Source organism: Typopeltis vanoorti, chromosome 13 (genome assembly GCF_054136105.1).
Source record: "Typopeltis vanoorti isolate ZY-2024b chromosome 13, IOZ_Tvanoo_1.0, whole genome shotgun sequence".
In the NCBI taxonomy this organism is placed as follows: Eukaryota; Metazoa; Arthropoda; class Arachnida; order Uropygi; family Thelyphonidae; genus Typopeltis; species Typopeltis vanoorti.
This window is the reverse complement of record NC_143561.1, coordinates 22,324,800-22,337,823: the sequence shown is the minus strand read 5'-3', so window position 1 is coordinate 22,337,823 and position 13,024 is coordinate 22,324,800. Positions and strand designations below refer to the sequence as shown.

The following is a 13,024-nucleotide window of genomic DNA, read 5'->3' as shown; positions in this document are numbered from 1 at the left end:
ACTGAAAAAAAATGAAAGAGTTTGAGAACAGAAACCAAACTTTAGAGATTCAGTTATCCCCCTCAACATTGTATCGTATATCAATCCACCTATATCTTGGTCTTCCACTGGTTCGTTTTCTGACCAACTTGGCAGAGAACACTTGTTTTGCTAATCTTTCCTCTCCCATTCTATTTAAGTGACCATACCATCAAAAAATCGCTCTACTAATGCATTCCTGAATGCTGACAATGTCAAGTTCTTTCCTAATATCCATGTTCCAACATAAGAATGTGCACAAATTCACTTGGAGAGAAGAGGAAAGAAATAAGAAAAAGTCTCATTGACTATGTTATTGTTGATACTGATGATTTCTCCCTAATGCAGGAGACCAGTGTACAGAGGATTTGAAATTGGAAGTGATCACTATTTAGTCTTGAGCATGATAAAATTGAATTTCATATTGAAAAGAATAACATGTAAGATAGTTTTAAAGCGAATAAAAGATGAGCAGCTCTCAGGTGTGAACTGTCAACTAAAATACACAAAGATTATTGAAAAAAAAAATGAAAGAGTTTGAGAACAGAAACCAAACTTTAGAGATTCAGTGGCAAGCCTTAAAGAAAACCTTGAAGAAATACGTCAGCTTGTGTTCTTAGAGAATACAGAGACAAATGTAAGAAAGCGAAACACTGTGTAAAACTAGCTAAACAAAAGTCATGGGAGGACTTTGGCAAGAATATAGAAAATAAATATGAAAAAGGTGGCAAAATATTTTGGAGGTTGTTGAAGAAGCTTAGAAATGGAGGAAAGCATATCGTAAAATTAGTTAGAGATGATAAAGGTGACATGAAAATGGGAGGAAAAGATATCCTTGAAGTATGGAGTAATTACTTTGAGAAATTGCTAAATGGAACAAACAGTGATAGCACAGTGGTAAAAAAACACTCAACAGGCATACAGTCAGGAATACATATCCATACTTGAAGTAGAAAAAGCCATCAAAGGCTTGAAATGTGGAAAGGCAGAAGGAGTAGATGATATTCGACCAGAAATGCTGAAGTATGGTGTTATAAAAGTCTTGCAGTGGCTGCACTGCATAGTTCAGAAGGCCTGTACAGAGGGACGAATTCCCGATGATTGGAGTAGAGCTCTCATAGTACCCATATATAAAAAGGGAAATAAAACTGAATGTGAGAATTATAGAGGTATTTCACTACTGAGTGTTCCTGGTAAGATATATGCAAGTATACTTGAGAAACAATTGAGAAGAAAAGCTTGGTGAAGAACAAGCTGGATTCAGGCCAAATAGAAGCTGTCAAGATCAGATCTTCACTTTACGACAAATAGTGGAGAAACCATGGGAATATAACAAAGATCTCTATTTGAGTTTTGTAGATTTGGAAAAGGCATATGATAAGGTGCCAAGAGAGAAGCTATTCAATACGCTACAGTTATATGGTGTCAATGGGGCATTATATCAAGCAATACTTAGTCTTTATTTGAGTTGTAAGTCAGCAGTTAGAAATGAAGGAAGTACAGGAAGATGGTTTAATATTAAATCTGGTGTGAGACAAGGATGTACATTATCCTCTCTGTTATTCATTATCTATATGGATCACATTATGAAGGAAAGTGGTATTAAACATGATATCAAAATCGGAGATGTTAATGTCAGCTCTTTGCTTTATGCAGACGAAGTTATACTTATCAATAAATCCACGTTTGCGTGTCTGCAAGATTCCTTCACTAAATTGAATAACTGTTGTAATAGATATGGTATGAAGGTCAGCAATAAAAAGACAAAGACAATGAAAATAGGCAGCAACTGCATTGTGAACGGACAACCTGTGGAACAAGTAAAACATTTCACCTACTTAGATACGATTTTTAGTGAAGATAGTAAATTAAATATGGAAATAGATAACAGAATCAGTAAAGCTGATATGGTAGGAAGTCAATTGATTAAATTCATATGGAATAAGAGAAAAATTAGTCGGAACACTAAATTAGCTGTATACAAGACAGTGTTCAAACCAGTTTTAACTTATGAATCTGAGAGCTGGGTCAGAAGTAAAACACTTGACCAAAGACTTGAGACTGCAGATATGAGCATCCTGATAAAGATTAGAGGCATGAACAGATGGCATCAATGGCAATATTGTATTAAAAATGAGGATATTAGGAAAGAACTTGACATTGTCAGCATCCAGGAATGCGTTACGAGAGCTAATCTCAGGTGGTATGGTCATTTAAACAGAATGGGCAAGGAAAGATTGGCAAAACAAGTGTTCTCTGCAAGATTGGCAGGAAAACGACCCAGAGGAAGACTAAGATATAGGTGGATTGATACGGTACAAAGTGCCTTAGACGATAGAAATTTAAGATCTGATAATGTTGGAGTCTTGGCTAGTAACAGACTGATTTGGAGGGTAATTGTAGATAGGAAGTTAGTAATGATGTAATTTTTTTCATGTAGTGCTATCATATTCTGTACACCCCTTGAGAGGTACATGGCAGGAATTTGATGATTATGAATAAAATTACTTATAAATTACATCAAGCTAGATTTAATTTAAGATAACATGAATAAACATTTTTTCTTATAAATATTTTTCTTTCAGTAACAATGATGTCCTGTTTTTATTATTACAATTGTTATTCTTGATTTAGGATCCCGGATTTACTACCGTCCTGTTTATAGTTGTTCTTAGAGAGGAATATTCCTTGGGTCGAATATATGCTTTCCATATGTATGGGATTTTTAGACCTTCATTGTTGTTCAGATTGGGGTGGTTGATAATAATCTCACAGGCTTCTTAAATTTGCTTTCATACCATGTTTTGGTGCGATGTAGACAACTAGTGCTTTTCCAGTGAATTCTATGTAAGGTTCACGGCATGATCATAAAGGCCAGCTTCACCATAATTATTATATTTAATGCGTTGTTTATGCTATTTTTGTCTGATAGGAATTTTGCATCCTGTTTCACCTATATATGGTATGTTACAGGTGCAATGAATACAGTATACTCCAGGGTGGGCCAGCGGATCTTTGGGTGAGTTGAGTAAGCTTTTTAATTTTGCAGGGGGTTTAAAGGTGGCTTTGAGGTTGTATTTTTGTAATACTGTGTTTATTTTGTCCGATGTCCCTTTAATGTAAGAAATGGTTTAGTTTTGTTGCAGTCTGGTTTGTCTTTGTTTTTTATTGAATTCTTGTAGAGAATTTATTAATAGTGTTTTCGCTGTACCCATTTTTTTTAGAATGTATTGCTGATCACTTTAAATTCGTCTTTCAATACCTGTTCACTGGAGCAGATTTTCAGACCCCTGTTATTTTAGAGTATTGATGACACCTAATTTTTGTGTTGAGTAGTGGTAGAAGTTTATGTGTATATATTGGCCAGTATGTGTCTGTTTTCGGTGAAGGAAAGATTGCCAGAAGGAAGATGTGTGACAAGTGTATTCTGTTTTTCAGTCTCAATTTTGAACTGTATGTGTTTGTGTTGTTTGTTTAGGTGGCTAAGGAACATGTCTAGTGTCTGGCAACCATGGGACCAGATTGCAAAAACATCATCAACGTATCTAAGCAAGACTTTGGGTTTTAAAGGGGAGGAACCTAAAGCAAGTTGCTCAAAATGTTCCATGTAAAAGTTAGCAATAGGGGGAGATAATGGCCAATCTGTATAATAATGAAGGTCTAAAAATCCCATACATATGGAAGGTATATATTCAACCCACGGAACTTTCCTTTCTAAGAACAACTATAAACAAGACTGTAGTAAATCCAGGATCCTAAATCAAGAATAACAATTGTAGTCCTATTTTTATTATATCATTGTTACTGAAAGAAAACTATGTATAAGAAAAAAAATGTTTATCATGCCAGTAGAATAACATGTGATCAAATCATTGTTTCTCTAGCTTACGGTTTGTAATGTAACTCAGCTTGTCTTGTATATTTGTGTATGCTCCAGATGATGATCTTGATATGAAGATTGAAACGTCGGGATAATTAAAAGTTAGTTAAAACACAGTTGTAGAATCTATAATTTCGAAAATGAATTTTATTCTAATCTTTTTTATTTTTACTCATCTAAATAACAACTATTCCAAATGGAAAAACATGATCCCCAAGGAGACTGCATACTCACAGTTGACTGATTTCAACAGTTTGGTAAATAAAACAATAAAATAAAATTATAATTTATTTGTTTCAAGTTCAGGTAGGAATTAATGGAAGTTAGTGAAGTTGTATGTTGGTTTATTACTATTTTCCATTTTCTGTATTACATACTATTACTCCCCCCCCCTCCATTTATAATAAGAGTGCTTGTATAATGGTAGAATTTCAAACATCAGGATTCAAAATACAACCAAGCTTTGGCAATGTGAAAAACACTTCATACTCAGTTTTTAAATGATGCATTAACTTGCCTATTTTTTACAATGTGGCATAGCTATAGGTCCAATTATATACATAAAAAAAAACCACGTTCGCAATATTTTATTAACTTCTAAAACCATCCTTTAAGGAATAATGCATTTAATGTTTTAAATATTAAATAGTTTAATTTAATAATCCAGTACTTATAATGATAAATATCAACACTGACAAACATGCTTTTAATGAAATAAGAAGGAATACAAAACTATAATAATTATGATTTTTGCAATATCATTTAACAAGTTCTACCAATGAGCAAATCAATTTAATGTAAAAATATCTGGGCTTTTAATTTACAAAGGCTATGCTTAAATTATTCCTAATTAATAAATACAGTATATTTTAATCTTACCTTCACGTAATATCCAGTTAAACCTTTAAATTTGGTTGGCTTCGCTGATTTATCTTGAATAGACTTTGATTTAGGTTTAACAGTATTCTTTTTTGTTTGCACCACATGTATTTTGTCACTAGTATTTTTTTTTATTTGAACAACAGAAGTTTTTTCTTTAACCTTTATCCTACTGGATTTTTTCTTGACCTGTTTAACTTGTGTTTTTTTCTTATCTTTATGGTGGTGAAGAAGGCTTTTCTTCACCAATTTAGAGCTCAGGCGTGCAATCCTAATGGTTACCTGCTTGGTTTGTGGTAATTTTTTGGGTGTAAGCTTCAACGGAGAATCTAGTTGCACAAGTGAACAGAAATTAGATTTAAATTATATATACATCAGACATTTTCTATTAATGTGACATGAATATTCTGTAAAATCAATGTACAGCAGAGATTACATATATGTGTAAGAACAAATGTTATGAAGCATCAGAATAAAATTCACTTACATATTTGAAACAAAAGTAAGATTTTGGAACTTGCATTAAGCAGCACATTTCTGATCTTCCTAAGAAATTTCTCAAGAAATTCAGAAAGCAACTTTTCTTTTTTTTCTTTGGAGGGGTGGGAGATCAATTATACTTACTCTTATTATTTTTACAGCTATTTTTGCCTGTTTTCATTTAGGAGTGTCCTTTATTTTAAATACATTGGCTTTTTACTGAAGAATTCATAGAGTATTATAAATGTATTTTAAGGGTAAATATATGCAGAAGTTATGCATATACCTTGTTTGGATGTCTTCGCTCTCCATACTTCTGCTGTTTAGCTGTTCAGGTTGTTGATGGGGGGGGGGGGGTGCTTGTTTGAGGCAAGTTGGAAAGATTAATTAGAAAACCTGGTTTTTTTTTAAAATAAAGTGATGGTACAACATGACAAAATTTCATGTCGGCTGGGACGTTGCCCAGTTAAACAAGGGGGACAAATTCCCGATGATTTGGAGTAGAGCTCTCATAGTACCCATATATAAAAAGGGAAATAAAACTGAATGTGAGAATTACAGAGGTATTTCCCTACTGAGTGTTCCTGGTAAGATATATGCAAGTATACTTGAGAAACGGTTGAGAAGTATTGTGGAAGAACAAGCTGGATTCAGGCCAAATACAGGCTGTCAGGATCTGATCTTCACTTTACGACAAATAGTCGAGAAAGCATGGAAAAATAACATATTTGTATTTAAGTTTTGTCGATTTCAAAAAGGCATATGACAAGGTGCCAAGAGAGAGAGAGAAGCTATTCAATACACTAGTTATATGGTGTCAATGGGGAATTATATCAAGCAATACTTAGTCTTTATTTGAGTTGTAAGTCAGCAGTTAGAATTGAAGAAAGTACAGAAAGATGGTTTAATATTAAATCTAGTGTGAGACAAGGATGTACATTTTCCCCTCAGTTATTCATTATCTATATGGATCACATTATGAAGGAAAGTGGTATTAAACATGATATCGAAATTGGAGATGTTAATGTCAACTCTTTGCTTTATGCAGATGATGTTATACTTCTAAATAAATCCGCTACAAGTTTGCAAGATTCTCTGACTAAATTGAATAACTGTTGTAATAGATATGGTATGAAGGTCAACAATAAAAAGACAGAGACAATGAAAATAGGCAGAATCATTGAAAATGTCAACTGTGTTGTGAATGGAGAACCTGTGGAACAAGTAAATCATTTCAGCTACTTACGCACGATTTTTAGTGAAGATGGAAATAGACAACAGAATCAGCAAAGCTGGTATGGTGGGAAGTCAATTGAATAAATTCATATGGAATATGAGAGAAATTAGTCAGAACACTAAATTAGCTGTATACAAACCAGTTTTAACTTATGGATCCGAGAGCTGGGTCAGAAGTAAAACACTTGACCAAAGACTTGAGACTGCAGATATGAGAGTCCTGAGAAAGATTATAGGCATGAACAGATGGCATTAATGGCAATATCATATTAAAAACGAGGATATTAGGAAAGAACTTGACATTGTCAGCATCCAGGAATACATTAGCAGAGCTAATCTCATGTGGTATGGTCACTTAAACAGAATGGGCAAAGAAAGATTAGCAAAACAAGTGTTCTCTGCCAGGTTGGCAGCAAAAACGACCCAGAGGAAGACCAAGATATAGGTGGATTGATACGGTACAAAGTGCCTTAGACGATAGAAATATAAGATCTGATAATGTCGTAGTCTTGACAAGTAACAGACTGATTTGGTGGAAAATTGTAGATAGGAAGTTAGAGTAATGATGTAATTTTTTTCATGTAGTACTATCATATCTTGTACACCCCTTGAAGGTACATGGCAGGAATTTGATGATGATGATATATATATATATTATTATATTTAAGGGCGCTACTTTGGGGTGGGGGAGAGCGTTAACAGGGTGCAAGCTGTTTCGATTGTGCTATCATCATCGGAACATTTTCGGGATAAGACATCTCGAATTGTTCTGATGACGATCTGAACATTTCGAGATAACGAAATGTTCCGATCGTCATCAAAACCCTTCCTTTTCCCCAAAGCAGTGCCCTTAAATATAATATATACATATATATATATGTATATATATATTATTTTTTAAAAAAAACAGGGTTTTCTAATTAATCTTCCCATCTTGCCTCAAACACCCCCCCCCCCTTTAAGAGCCTTACAGGAGAAGTATGGAGAACGAAGACATCCTAACATCCAAACAAGGTATGTGCAAACCTTCCGCCTCTGTTAGTCTGCACATATTTACCCTTAAAATACCCTATGAATTCTTGAGTATAAAGCCAATATATTTAAAATAAGGGACACTCCTAAACGAAAACATGCAAAAATAGCTGCAAAAATAATAATTTTTAAGAGGAGTAACATGGGAATTTCCCTGAAATAATACCTATAATTATACTTACTTTTTGTAAACTTTGACCTAAAGATTAGTAAACTTTTACAAATGGAACTCTTGCGTCTGTGAAATGCACATTCTTTTTCCATTTTAGTAATTATAATTCTTTTTTAATTATTTAATTAGCACAAATATAATTAAGAGAAACATTTAAAATCAATTATTCAAACCATTGCTATAAACAGGAAAATTATAAGACTTTATACAACACCGAAACTGCTCATCAGTTTTTGTGGGAGGTGAGAAGAGGACTCATTCTGTTGAATATAACAGTTTCAAAAATTTCAAAGATTGAAATTTTTGAAACTTTAACGTCTTTGATCTCAAAACATGCAGTATGAATGTGACATTTCATTTAGTCACGTATCAGTTTCTGATATATAAAGCATTTAATAAACTAAGATCATTCGATCACTGATACCGTACTGATACAACTAAAAGGCAATTTGCTGCATTTTCATTAATATCATAGCTCTTCAACTTTTCTTCTCAATCCACTATCCAAAGAAATACATATATTACACTTTGGGACCCTCTGCCAAAATATTAAACATATTCCTCACTTCCAATTAGCAGAGCTACAAGAATTTAACTTCAGAATAAAAAGACACTCGCCCCTTCCCCAAGTGCAATTTCATTTCTAATGTAAGGACTCTTTGAGGATTTTTCAAACTGAAAGTGAATGAGTTTAACTAGTTTCATAGAGAGATGGCAGCAATTTTTCCCTTTCTGTTAAACAGATTATCGAGATCCATGGTCTTTTTTATACAGCCCAATTGAAGTAAAATTTGGTTAAAGAAAGCCAAATTACTTGGGTGCAGAAAGACATTTTCTTTGAGTGCCATCTCCTATCGGAGGTCAGCGACCACCTTGGCAAATTTTGAGTGATCCTCAGCCACTCTAAACAGTCCCTCAGAGCTCATGCCAGTCCACTCTCTGCCAGCCAAGATTTTCTTCGTCTTCCTTGAAAGACACATAGAACATAATGCATAAAAGGCAAAAATATAGATTTTATTAACTAACCTTAACAGGACAGGAGTGACTGGAAAATTTTATATTGTCTCTGAACTTCTTTATATTGCTCCTTTTGTAATCTTTGATATAATGAGATAAGCCTAGCTTTTATGTTATGGAATATTCTTAAATCGGGATTTTGACTGCAACTCATATGAAGCGGCCTTACTTCATCCTGTAAATCTATTTCATCTTCATCATATATTTGTATATTATATGCTTTACTTCCAAGATCTTTACATTTTTTTTTATCCTTTATATAGTTTTTACATTCTAGTTTTTAATTGTTTAATATTTCATTTTAAATTTTACAAGTTTTATAGCATATATACCAATAACATCACCTTACCAAATTTATCCCCATCTTTAATAATATCTTATTATTTATTTTTATGCTTTTAACTCCTTTTCATATCTCCGTTTTAAAAGTCAATGGAGCTCCATCTTGCTATTTTACCTATCAAAAAAGGGGACAAAAGCTCCATGCCCTATTTAGAGGAAGATTTCCGCTCCCGAATCATAAAAGAAGCCAAAGCCATAACAGTAATCCGTTCTGAACACAACCTCAATAGAAACCAAGGATTAATTCTGGCTGATATTTGGAAGATCCCCATAAGATCTTTAATCACGCCAGAGTTAAATCTCACTGCCAATTACAGAACATTCCTACATAATACCAGTTGACTTCATACACGCTCCATGCGTGTGATGTACACGTTCTTCTGTTTTTTGTAAAAAATACAAAAGTATCAGAGATGTACAAAAGAAGTACTGGATTGGATTCTATGAACTGGATTCTATGAGAAGAAAAATTACCATAATGCTGACCTTAATCTCGGTGGATTGATGATATCACACACACACACATACAATCCTGGGTTATATTATGAAAGGGTAATTAAAGGTAGAACACATATATAAAATACAAAAAGTGTTGCAAAAGAAATAGTTATTAGAAGTTAAATGGAAAATTGTTTGAAGTAGAAAGTGATTGGGAATTGTTTTCTAGTTTTTTTTCTTTTCTTAGTGAGATCATATTTCTCAGAAGAGAATGTTTCTACTGTTATCTTTCTTTGCTGTTCAACATAAATAAGAACCTGCAAGTATTAATGGAGACATACAAGACATAGCAGGTACACATAAATATGTTACACAGATGGATAACTCCAATTTGTGAATATGTCATGGAACTGCAATGCCAAGTGAAAAAATGCTGTACACTACCTCTTTGGAACTGTTTCAATCAGTTAATGAAAAGTCAGAAATCAAACATTATTTTTAACACTTAACAAGAAATTATATTCTTATTTTCATTCTTAATTTACCAAAGCACGAGCAAACTAAAGTTTGCATTTGAAATATCTTCCCAGCTAAGTTAATTGTATACAGGAAGCAATTAATTTCATAGGGGTATGTGAAAAGTCTTCAGGGTGTGCTTAGCACTTTTAAAATTTTAATTGCTTTTTTTTTTGTTATTTTATATTTTTGTCACTTACTGTTGCAGTTGAGTGCAGGTGTATTCTATAATTAATATTTCAATAACTATAAAATCTAAAGGACATTTAAACAAAATGTCTCTCGTGGCATGCATCGACTGACATCTGTTAGGACTACATATGGTTAATAGCATGATCACATTCCAACTATGTGGTTCGAACTGTTTGCATTAAAGGTTTTTTATAGCTAGAACCACAGAGTCAGAATTCTCAGCTAAATTTCATAATTTTTGTTTCTACTGTATTGCCTTCAGATAACTAAAATATATTTAATAACTAAAAATTGTTTCACATGATTTATTACAATACAAATGTTAAAGCATAATTCTTTGGGTTTGAAAGAAATATGATTTTATATTTTTCATAAATTGCCTTTGCCTGAGGGGATATGCTGATAAACTTAATCATGTAGCACTATAATAGTAGTTGCATACTTGTTGAGGGTCATCATCATCAGTAATTTTCAATCCGTTGCTGGATAAAGGCCTTTCCAACACTGCTCCAAAACAAATGGGAAAGGCATGTAGTTCATGCCTTTCCCATGTCACTCCTGCAAATCTGATGATATCATGAATCCACCGAGATTTAGGTCAGCATTACGGTTCATTTTTCCTCTCATAAAATCCAATCCAGTACTTCTTTTGTTCATCGCTGATGTTATCTTCGAGCAGTATGTCCAGCCCACTGCCACTTAAGATGTTTCACTCTTCATATGATGCCAGACTTTGGTTTGATTTCTTATCCATGTATTCCTTTATGATACCAAGCATACTTCTTTCTATACTAAATTGTGTTGTTCTTAATTTTTCAATTTCCTTTGCCTTTAGTGTCCATGGTTCACAGCCATATGACAACATAGGAATAGATTGGTTAAAAACTTTTCTTTTCAGGCATAATGGTAGTTGGCTTTTGAATATTGAATGTAATTTTCCAAATGCTTTTCACCCAAGCATCGTGCATCTTTTAATTTCATCCATTGATATCTGTGTCCTAAGTATATGTAATGATCTACTTGTTTAATTTCATCATTACTGATTTTTATTATTTCTGGTTGGGCATAGCTATTGAACATAACTTGGGTCTTTCTTTAGGCCAGCTATTTTGCTAGCAATTTGGTGCTCGTGGATAAGAGTCTGTAATTCAGCGCAGTTGAAGTAAAGATAACTATGTCATCTGCAAAGCGTAAATGGCTAAAATAGCTTCTCCATTTCTCTTCAGACCTTTCTCTTCCCAATTAAGAAGTGTGAATATTTCTTCTAGGTATGCTGTGAATAATTTTGGAAATACTGTGCCTGTTTTATACCTTTCTGTATTTCGAAAGTAGAGATGTTTCCATTGAAGTGAATTGCTGCAGTGGCATTAGTGTATGCTGATTTGATGGTCCTGACATATGGCTCCTCCACCTGTTGGTTTTATAATGCCTTAAGCATTGCACAAGTTTTTACTGAATCAAAGGCTTTCTCATAATCAATAAAACCAAGACATAATGGTAACTGATATTCATTACAGCATTCCATAATCTGTTGAACAACTTTAATATGGCCATTGTACTAAAGCCACTTCGAAAGCCTGCCTGTTCTTTTGGTTGTGCTAGGTCTAGAGTCATACAAAGCCTATGAGCCAAAACTTTTGTAAACACTTTGAAAATCACCGATAGTAAACTGATGGGTTGGTAGTTTGTCAAGTCTTCTACTTCACCTTTTTTTTTTATGTATATCAGAATTAGGGTAGCCTTCTTCCATGTTCTTGGTACATCATTTTTCTTCAGAAACAAGGTAAAGAGTTTTGCTAAGATTTTGTAGATCCTTTCTCCACCTGCTTTTATAAGTTCAGCTATAACTCCATTCTCACTGTAGCTTTTCCATTTTGCAAACTTCAGATGCTCCATGTAACTTCTTCTGGTAAAATCTCTGGTACTTCAGCTATTTTGTAGTTGTCTTCTTCTTCTTCATTTAATTCATCATCCTGATATAATACTGAGTAAACTTCTTCAATTTTTTTGCTATAGCATATTTATCTCTGGTTATGGTTCCCATCTTGTAGTTTGACTGCAACCATCTGTTTATTGTTGGTTGGCTTTTTTGAAACTATAGTTGTTTTCAATTGTTTGTTATATGAATTTAAAATTAAATTTCCTTATTTCTTCAATGATACGTTTCTGATTTATTTGCAAAATTCAATGTATTAAATTTTATTCTGGTATTTATTTGGTCGTTTTCTTCTGGTAGGTTATTTGGTTGTTTTCATTTCTCTTCGTTTCTTCATAAGTTGTTTTGTTTCTGTTCTGTGGTACCAGCTATTTCAATTGAGCATTGTAAAAGGTTTTGGATAATAATGTCATTAATTTTTGATGGATCAGCATTGTCATCAATAATAAGATGTTTAAATCTATTGTTTAGTTCATGTTGGAACATATCATTTTTAATGTTGAGTTTGTGTACATCATGTTCTGCTTTGATCTTCAAAACATTTTTGTTCTTTCTTTCTGGCAGTATATTTGAATCTTACTACGTACGATACGATGGTCAATTCCAATGTAGAACGTGTTTATAACTGAACAATTTTGAAAGATGTTTTTCTTATTGCTGAGGATAAAGTCGATTTCACTAGTTTTTTTCATTTGGACCTTCCCATGTCCACTTCCTATGTTTTTTTTTGAAATTTTTTGATAGACCTGGTTGATCTTAAGAGTATCTTTTTAAGATTTGAGACTGAGATTTAGAGACTCGTTGAGGGTACATATCAGGAAATAGACAGTGAAGATGATGCATATTATAGCAAACATCAATATTACTTTTCTGATATGTATCTTCA

The 13,024-nt window shown here is 33.2% G+C and overlaps 1 protein-coding gene across 2 annotated transcripts in view; it reads right to left on the bottom strand.

Moving 5' to 3' along the window:
* The window catches only part of LOC150099985 (uncharacterized), a 308,484-nt gene that overhangs the window by 219,427 nt on the left and 76,033 nt on the right, over positions 1-13,024 (bottom strand). For both annotated transcript variants that reach the window (XM_090402298.1, XM_090402299.1), the window contains exon 6: positions 4,778-5,106. In XM_090402298.1, coding sequence (XP_090258424.1) covers positions 4,778-5,106 — 329 coding nt within the window. The remainder of the gene's footprint in view (positions 1-4,777; positions 5,107-13,024) is intronic.